A 10,083-nucleotide genomic window follows, 5' to 3' on the forward strand; every position below is an offset into this window, starting at 1 on the left:
TCAGGTAGGGCAGGAAAAACTCCCTTCAAGAGCCCTTCAAGTGTGCCTATGATAGTGGTGTACCTGAGAGAAAGGTCTCTCATCATAAAACCCAGGTAGCCTCATATAGGAGAATGAGGCTTTTAACATGCCCTACTCCCAAGCCATATGCTTCGGGGGGGGGGGGTGAATAGATAACAATTTAGTTTCTTCCAACACTGTAATTCCAGGGTATCAGTCTACCTTTCAAGTTAACTGAAGGAGGAGGAGGAGGAGGAGGAGGAGGAGGAGGAGGAGGAGGAGGAACCTCCAGTTCACACTGGAGATTAGTTTATCTTCACTTCCCCATCCTCCATCTTTGGCTAGGAATGCCAAAGGAACATAATGGTGGTGTGGAGCTCAATGAGGTGTCATCAGCTTTCCCCCACCTCCCGGCGACTCCATTCTGTCTTCCACCAGCTGGACCAACATGGCAAGCAACAAGTTGGTCCAGCTGATGGAATTTATGGCTGTAAATTGTGCACCTTTGCATAATCTGTGCAAATTTTGACTGTCATTTGTGCATTATTTGCATAATTTGCCCAAATTACAGCCATAATTTGCACAAAATTTGCAAACCTGTGCAATTTACAGCCAAAATTTGTGCAAATCTCTATCCGTGCAAATTACAGCCGAGACAACAACAAAAAATGCATCAAAAGTCCCCAGAACTCAGGGAAACCACATGGCTCAGCTTGCAAAAGCAAGATGAGTCAAGCATGCCACAAAAGTCTGGGGAGCCCATAAAGGGCCGAACTTCCCAACAATGGCCATTCCTGTCTTTGGTAATTTCCACTAGATGGACTTTTCAGCCCATCTAGCAAAGGTGCTCTGGAGGGGGGAGGGAAGGAGGCTGGAGAATGTTCAGGACATCTCGTGTCCTGGCCTCTGCAGTCTCTTCCCCTCTCCATCCATTGGAATGTCCCATTTCATCCTCCTCCAGGGTTGTTTTCTTTCTGCATGAGCTGGGAGGGGATGGGGAAGGCAGGTCAGATCTCCGACTTTCCCTTCTGAGGTTGGAGCACCATCTCTATTTATTTATTTATTACATTTTTATACCGCCCAATAGCCGAAGCTCTCTGGGCGGTTCACAAAAATTAAAACCACAGTAAAACACCCAACAGGTTAAAACACAATAACGAAATACAATATAAAAAGCGCAACCAGGATAAAACCACACAGCAAAGTTGATATAAGATTAAAATACAGAGTTAAAACAGTAAAATTTAAATTTAAGTTAAAATTAAGTGTTAAAATACTGAGTGAATAAAAAGGTCTTCAGCTGGCGACGAAAGCAGTACAGTGTAGGCGCCAGGCAGACCTCTCTGGGGAGCTCATTCCACAGCCAGGGTGCCACAGTGGAGAAAGCCCTCCTCCTAGTAGCCACCTGCCTCACTTCCTTTGGCAGGGGCTCACGGAGAAGGGTCCCTGTAGATGATCTTAAGGTCCGGGTAGGTACATATGGGAGGAGGCGTTCCTTCAGATAACCTGGCCCCAAACCGTTTAGGGCTTTAAATGTCAATACCAGCACTTTGAATTGGGCCCGGACCTGGACTGGCAGCCAATGAAGTTGTAAAAGGACTGGCGTAATGTGATCTCGCCGGCCAGTCCCTGTTAATAACCTTGATCAGGGTTTCTGACCTCATCAGGGTTTTTCTGAGTGCTCCTATGGTCCTTGGGATGCTCTCCCAGGAACCATAAGATTGGTCTCTTAAACTCACAAACGTGGATATCACTTGTACGCTTTTGCAAGATTACAGATTCCCAGGTTTCAAGGGCTTGGCAAAGTCTTGTGGCTCAATAGCAAGTGATTTATTGAGAAGTAAAGTTAACAGCTCCTTCCCCCCCCACACACACACACACCACCCAACCCACAGACACACATACTTCCACCCCAGCTCTCAAAAGAGACCAAGGAGGGGAACTTTGTCTGATCATCCTCCAAGTGTGAAATCAATCTTGCCCGCCTCTTGCTATCACAACGTTTCTTCGGTTATTAAAAACTACTCAGGCGTTTGATCAGCAGAAAAGAGTGAAAATGTGTTTTAACGCAGTAAATTAAAGGAGAGAAAACATTTAATAAAATAAGCGTAAATCATCCGTAAAGGTTGGGGTATGTTTACTCAGTCTCCACAGTTGAGCTTCTTAACAACAAAAAGCTGAGTAGAATGATTAGAATGGCAGAAAGCCCAAGTTGCGTATGTGTGGGCTCCCAGTGTCTCCAGTTAAGAGATTTCAGGAAACAGGCTGAGATAGATAGTCCATTGTTCTGATTCAGTGCAAGGAGCAGTGTGTGTGTGTGTTGCCCAGAGGTAGAGAGCTGGGTTTAGCACCAGTCCAAGCTTTGACTGTATAGTTCTAGATCAGGGGTGCTGAACCTCAAGACCATGGGCCAAATCTGGCCCATGTTGGGTTCCCATCTGGCTAGGGTGACCGCATGGAAAAGAGGACCGGGCTCCTGTATCTCTAACAATTGTAGAGAAAAGAGAATTTCAAGAGGTGTTATTTGTATGCATACAGCACCTGGTGAAATTTCCTCTTCATCACAACAATTAAAGCTGCAGGAGCCCTGCCCTCTTTTGTATCTGGTCACTCTAATATAGCTCCTGCAGTGTAATTATTGTGATGAAGAGGGAATTTCCCCAGGTGCTGTATGCATACAAATGACACCTGCTACAATTCCCTTTTCTACAGAATTGTTAAAGATACAGGAGTCCTGTCTTCCGTTTCATATGGTCACCCTACATCTGGCCCTCTAGGGATTCCCAGATGGCTGCACCCCCTTACCCAGGCCTCACCCCCCCCTTTTCCCCAAATGCCAATCATTTGATGGTTCCCCAGTTTTTGCACATTTCCCCTCATTCTAAAAGTCTGGAATGCCTCTCTTAAAGCTGAGTGACTGACAGTAAGTGCTTTAAGCTAAAGTATGCTGGGATTTTTGGCTCTGCCCCTTTTGCATTCAACCCCACCCACCACAAGAATGTAGCCCCTAAACATTTCTCCAAAATGGATTTTAGGCCTTGTGCTGAAAATGGTGCTGTTCCCTGCCCTAGATAATCTGATCTCATAGAAAATGCCCCACTATCAGTGATCATTAGACCTTGAGTATGCCCCAAACCCATCTACCAGGTTTTGAGGAAACTTTTAATATAAATATCAAGCACAAACATGTTTCACATATATGATCACAGTGATCCTTATAACAATCCTGTAGGGTGGGAAAGTATTGCCAATGGGGGCTGAAGCCAGGTGAATTCAGGGTGACCAAGGCCACCCATTGGGAGCAAGTGGCTGATGTGAGTTTTGAACCATCATTCATTTTCTTATCCCCTGTCCTACATGATTAATCTTGCCTATCTGTGTCATCATTTTGAAGTGCAGGTGCTCATCATGACTGTCCCCATAGCCATGCCTCCAAGGAGAGTCCGAAAATGCAAGCAGCTGTGTTGATGAGTCAAAACAACAGTTCTAGTAGTTTTCATCTCTGCCAAGTGCAGCTTTTTTTGTCAAGCTAATGGATCTTAATTGCCCATTCAAGACTGAGCCACCTGCAAAATGCTTTGCATTACAACAGGGAACATTGCAGGGGAAAATCATTTCTCCCCAGCTTCTGTGAGCATTGCAGCTAAGCTCAGAAGGAATAGGGAAATTCTCAAGGCGAGGAGGGTGGAAGCTGACATCAATGTCCCTGCTATCAGGATTCCAAGCCCTTCCATGGAAATGTAAGCTGACAGAGATTTGCCATGTAATCCACAAAGTCTTTTTTCATATATATATATATATAATCTTTACTAGGGTGACCATATGAAAAGGAGGACAGGGCACCTGTATCTTTAATAGTTGCATATAAAAGCAAATTTCAGCTGGTGTCATTTGTATGTGTGCAGCACCACGTGAAATTCCCTCTTCATCACAACAGTTAAAGGTGCAGGAGCCCTGCCCTCTTGACCAAATACAAAAGAGGGCAGGGCTCCTGCAGCTTTAACTGTTGCAATAAAGAAGGAATACCACCAGGTGCTGCATGGATACAAAAAGCACCTGCTGGAACTCCCTTTTCTATGCAACTGTTAAAGTTACAGGAGTCTGGTCCTCCATTCCATTTGGTCACCCTATTCTTTACACCCATGGTGACTGTGAAGACTAAGAGCTATCCTCTAAGCCTAAATAGTGAAACAAAGCAAGGAAGTTGCCTATCAACTAAATGAATGGTTTCCCACCATGCCCAACAGGCTTTTACACCACTCCTCCTTCATGAGGGTCCTCTTGACCCAACTTCTAATGTGCAGCTAATCTGGGAGGCCACCTCCCACCTCCGCTTAATTTTGCCCACTTGGACCTGCAGCAAATTCTGGGATCTTTCAGTTCTGGTACTCCCTCCCCCTCTGACAAAGGCTGAGTTCCCAAAGGGGAAAGGCGATCTATGAGCCTGGGCCTCCTGTTTAATAAGCTCCTGGGAAGATTCCTCCCTGTCTCTTGCAGAGTCTTGGCTGGGCTTCTTCTAGTTCAGCCTACAAGTCTGCCTCGGCATCTGAAACCAAATCAGGGAGCCCTTGCCCCATCCTGACACCTGCAAATCAGAAAGTCCCAGTGCTATATGCATGTGAGCCCTGACTCTACTCTACCATTAGTCATCCTCTGTCTTGGTGGAGTGACAATCTCAGGAGCATGGTGGCAAAAGCTAGAACCTGTGATCTGCATCGGCATGAGTTTTTATGAACCAACTCTAAACTAGCTATCCAAGGTGCTGAACCTACCCTCTCCCCAAAAAGTAGGTGCAACACCTTGGATAGCTCCTTTAGAGTCCTGGGTGGTTCTGACTCAAACCGAGAATAGATTCACAGCCCCACCGAACTCAGAGCTGGCACTGGATTGGAAATAAGGCAGGGGAAATTGGCAGTCTAGATGGAGTCTTCCCGTGGGACGTGTTAGGACCACAGGCCAAAGGTTCAGCATCCCTGTTGTCAACCACAGTTTTGCACCCTCCATCATCTTCAGTCCTGTCCTATTACCTGGGTGACTTTGGGGTGATCACGCAAACTTTTCCAGTATTTTCTTTCTAGTTGACGTTCGATTCCAGGGGCGCTGGAAATGCAGGCAACCTTATTTCAAAAATGACGTGGGTTCCCCCCGCCCTCCACTTTTCATGAGAGAATTATATTTCAAACTTCAAAAGGTAGCCCTGAGCTTTTGAGAAAGAGAGAGAGAGAGAGAGAGAGAGAGAGAGAGAGAGAGAGAGAGAAGCTTCAGCGTAGGCACTGAACACAGCTAATCTGACGCAGGGAGGTGTCAGCTGCTCCATCAAACGGGCTTAATTGTTTAAAGAAGAATGAAAGGGGAAGAGAGCGGCGGAGACCCCCCGGGGGGGCTACTCCATTGAGCCCCGGTGTCAGGCAGCAAGCAAAGAAGCCTCCGGCAAAGTTTATACACCCAGGGCTTCCTGTCTCCTTTGCAAACGTTTCAGGCAAAGAGTGGAGCTAGCAGGCTTTGGCGTCTGGTCAGAGCAGTGGAGAGAGCTGTCGAAGAGCATGTTAATACTAGTCTCGCTTCTTCTGCCACGACAACAAATTGAGGGTGGAACAATGCCTGACTCCAATGTGTCTGCCAAGTTGGAGTAATGCAGAAGCCAGGGGCATTTGCAGGGGAGAAGCAGTGGGCAGCCCAGGGGTGCTTAACCCTTTCCCTACCCACAGATTCTCCCCAGCCACCTGGAATTCCAGTCTGTTTTTCATCCTGCCAGGACTTATTCCTAGCCTTGGAGCCAGTCTAACTCTGACTGTGGTCCCAGTCTAACTGTGTGGTTGTGCCCAGGGTCTGCCTTCGCACCACACTGATTGGCTGAGCAGGGTTGTCTGTCATCCCCCGCTGGTAGAGGGGCTGCTCCGCCTGTTTGGCACAAAGGAAATTAAGTGCTATTAAAGTTCGAGCCCTGGACTTTTTCGAACTTTAAAAATTATCTACACATTTACACTGCTCAAGCTTCAATTTAAAACAAAAATGAACAAAATCCATCAAGTAGATCTTAAGCAGTACTCCTTATACTACCATATTCTTCTAGATGACGAAGATGATGGTGATTTCCCTTTTATTGTTCAGCGCTTGGATATTTTATTGGATATGGAGTGATATATAAATTGCATAAATAAAGAAATATAGTGCATCTCACCATAACGGGGAAGACTGTGACCAGGTGCCCTGTGAACTGCCAGGTGTTGCTAACTGTGGACAGGTGACTTCAAGGCCCCTCCCTTCTTAGGGTTCTATGTCTTTAAAGTGGACTTGGACTGGACAACCGTTCAAACATATGCCTTCAAATAGAGAACTTTCCTCTGACAATCCTTCCAATAGCGGACTGTCCTCTAAAGTAAGTAATTCTGGGCTCCACAATTCAAGAAGGACGCAGACAAGCTGGAGCGTGTTCAGAGGGGGCAACCAGGATGATCAGGGGTCTGGAAACAAAGCCCTATGAAGAGAGACTGAAAGAACTGGGCATGTTTAGCCTGGAGAAGAGAAGATGGAGGGGAGACATGATAGCATTCTTCAAATACTTAAAAGGTTGTCACACAGAGGAGGGCCAGGATCTCTTCTCGATCCTCCCAGAGTGCAGGACACGGAATAATGGGCTCAAGTGAAAGGAAGCCAGATTCCAGCTGGACATCAGGAAAAACTTCCTGACTGTTAGAGCTCTCAACTTCCTAACCTCTTAAAATGAAATCAAAAAACATTAGGGTGCTAGGTTCTCCTTCTGATTCCTGAACCTGCCACTGATCAGCTGTTTGGTATGGCCAGGAAGAGAAAGCTAAGAGGGGGCAGAAACAGCATGATAAAGGAGTGAGTGGGAGAAAAAGAGCCACGCTAGGGGCTAGGAAGGGGGAGGAAGAAGAAGAAGGCTGAGGCTGGAGAAGGGAGAGAAATAGCAAGGAAATAGGTTTGGGGAGAGAAATCATGAGGCTGGGAAGTGCTTCCTGGCCTACCCAATCTTCTTCCATCCACACAGACCTTTCAGCATCTCTCTCTCTCTCTCTCTCTCTCTCTCTCTCTCTCCACTTCCTGCCTCTTAACTAGCCAGGCCTCCCTGGCAGTCATTATGTGACCAGCCACATCCTCTATGGGAGCCATATTTTAGGGGTGTCCACTAAAGTTTCTGAAATTTCCAAATGTGCCCTCGGGTCCAAAACTTTTGGGGATCCCTGCCATATCTAATCATAGGAAACAGTATCAGCCAAGAATTCTGCCTTTGCCAATTCGGTGCCCTTCCAATAATTTTGGACTACAGTGCCCATCATCCCCAACCACTGGCCATGTTGGCTGGGGCTGATGGAAGATGCAGTCCAAAACATCTGGAGAGTGTCAGGTTCCGGGAGGCTAGGCAAGTTGGACTGACATTTTGACAGCTTCCAAGGCTGGCGCACATTTCTCCCTATGCCTGAGGAACTGGGATCAGTGAATCCAAAGCCTCCCCTGTCGTGCCTGTGGCATGTCTCCAATCTGCCCCCTTTTTGACATGGGAGAGGCAATGCCCACCAAGCTTTCCATGGGGGAGGGGGCATTTGGGCTTGGGACCCTCCCCTCTCCACTCTTAGAGGAGGAAATCTGAGCTGTCCTAAGGCCCCTAGGCTGCCCTCCCAGGGACAGTAGGATTGCAGCCTTACAGTGTTTTTGCTGTGGGAAAAGTTCCATTGAGATGTTCAGCTTTGGACATCCAGTCATCTCAGGCGTGCCCTGTTCTCTTTGTGGTTGCACTTTTGAGCATGTAAATGAACCTGCTATTTGTTGTTATTTATGATTGCATCCCTATCCTGCCTTTTTTCCTCTTGCAAGCAACCCAAGGTAGGTGGCTAACGTGATCCTCCTCCCCTACATTTTATCCTCCTCATAACAACCCTGTGAGGCAGGTTAGGCTGAGAGTCGGTGACTGGCCCAAACCCATCCAGTGAGCTTCATGGCCAAATGGGGACTAGAACCCAGATCTCCCAACTCCTTGTCCAACATTCTAACCACTACGATACACTGGCTTGCCAATATAGAGTAGTCTCAGAAGAGCCCATTCTAACTTCCTTTTCCTTCCTCCTCAGGTCTGGTACATGGATGGCTACTACAAAGGCCGCCGTGTCCTGGAGTACCGCACCCTAAACGACTTCATCACAGGACAAAACTTTGTCCAGCACCTGCTGCCTCATCCCTGGGCCGGCACCGGCCACGTGGTCTTCAATGGGTCCCTCTACTACAACAAGTACCAGAGCAACATTGTGGTGAAGTACCACTTCCGCTCGCGGAGTGTCGTCGTTCAGCGCAGCCTCAACACAGCCGGCTACAACAACACCTTTCCGTACTCCTGGGGTGGCTTCTCGGACATCGACTTCATGGTGGATGAGAATGGACTCTGGGCCGTCTACACCACCAACCAGAACGCCGGCAACATTGTGGTCAGCAGGATGGACCCCATCACCCTGGAGATCCTCCGCAGCTGGGACACCGGCTACCCCAAGCGGAGCGCAGGTGAATCCTTCATCATCTGCGGGACCCTCTATGTGACCAATTCACACCTGGCGGGGGCCAAGATCTATTTTGCTTATTACACAAACACTTCTAGCTATGAGTACACGGATATTCCCTTCCACAATCAGTATTCCCACATATCCATGTTGGACTACAACCCCCGGGAGAGGGTCCTCTACACCTGGAACAATGGCCACCAGGTTATCTACAATGTGACTCTCTTCCACGTCATCAAGACTTCAGGGGAGTTATAATACCATGAGCTAAAAGAGGCCTGAACTCTCTCAATTGTCATTTTGTTCATTTTCTCTCTTATTCTTGGGGGGTGGGGGCTGGGGGCACTGTGGCCTGCAAACTCTGTGGCCTGGGAAAATTCCGTGATGCCGTTATTTCTACATAAATAAAACAAAGAGATTTCTTCTCTCTCTCACTTTCTCTCTTTTTCTCTCTTTCTCTCTTTCTCTCTCTCCTGTGGTTGATGACGCATGGATCAGGTTTGGGGCTTCTTTGGGTGGGACGGGCTTTTTTTATTTTTGTATTGATTTTATTTTACTTATTTACTGGTGGCAAATAAAGACGATCTCATTGAGGTTGGACAGAGTTTGAGCCCTTCTTGGTTCAATGAATGACTGTGACCTGGTTTGCACATAAACCCATGGTTTGTTTTCTCAATCCCTGGGTTGTTACCCTATGCCCCCCCCCCCGTTCCCTCCCTGTATCCCAAATACCTTTATGGTGCTGGAACACTGCCATGTAGAGTAGCTGGTGGGTTCTTTACCACTCTTGCCCACTGCCTCTGTAGCCTGGGGGGGAAACCATTAACAACCTACAGTTTTGGGCTCACACATTATGCCAACCCATGGTTTAAGCAACCCAGAGATCACAACCCAACAACAAACCATGGGTTCTTTTACTGGGTTGTTCATAGTTAACAAACGATGGTTTGTTAGCACAACCGGGTTCACACTTCACAACAATCCAGAATTTAACAACCCATACTAAGGGTTGGTGTTATGTGTGAACTGAGCCATTGTCAAAGGGAATGATTCAGGTTTATCACTGGGATGCTGGCTTTGAATGACAACGTCCTGCATGTCCTTTTCAAAGCTGCAAAGCAGTACGAAAGGAAAACTTCCCCACAGAGATTGCAAACTCCAGCATTACATAAATACCCAAGGGCTGTCCCTGCACACGTTTGCTTCTCATTGGCTCTGTTTGTTTCACTCTGGATGTATAAGGAATTAGGTCTTTGTGAATTCCAATAAAACTTAACCTGACAAATACACACACACATTAGACTAATGTGCAAATCAAAATATAGTTATATCCACCAGCTTCCACACTCTCTGCATGTTCCAACGCACCTCAAAAGACATATCAAAATGCATTTTAAAATATGTATTTTGAGAGAAGATTTAGAAATGCCGATTTGGGGAGAGGCTATGTTTAAAAATATGTACTTATATGCAAATGTTCAGGTGTCTATATAGCCACAGATGAATACAAAAATGAGTCAGAATGGATTCATGGATGAACAAATGTGGAAGTGACACGGACTGGGAAAAGACA

At 46.8% G+C, this 10,083-nt stretch overlaps 1 protein-coding gene across 1 annotated transcript in view; it reads left to right on the forward strand.

Annotated features, from left to right (window-relative positions):
• Window positions 1-8,970, forward strand: part of OLFM2 (olfactomedin 2) — a 178,153-nt gene extending 169,183 nt beyond the window's left edge. Inside the window, exon 6 of the mRNA XM_063119280.1 lies at window positions 8,091-8,970. Within this exon, the coding sequence (XP_062975350.1) occupies window positions 8,091-8,768 (678 nt within the window). The 3' untranslated portion in view covers window positions 8,769-8,970. The remainder of the gene's footprint in view (window positions 1-8,090) is intronic.
• The last annotated feature ends 1,113 nt before the right edge of the window (window positions 8,971-10,083 follow it).

The sequence above is a fragment of the Elgaria multicarinata genome, chromosome 3 (genome assembly GCF_023053635.1).
Source record: "Elgaria multicarinata webbii isolate HBS135686 ecotype San Diego chromosome 3, rElgMul1.1.pri, whole genome shotgun sequence".
Taxonomy (NCBI): Eukaryota; Metazoa; Chordata; class Lepidosauria; order Squamata; family Anguidae; genus Elgaria; species Elgaria multicarinata.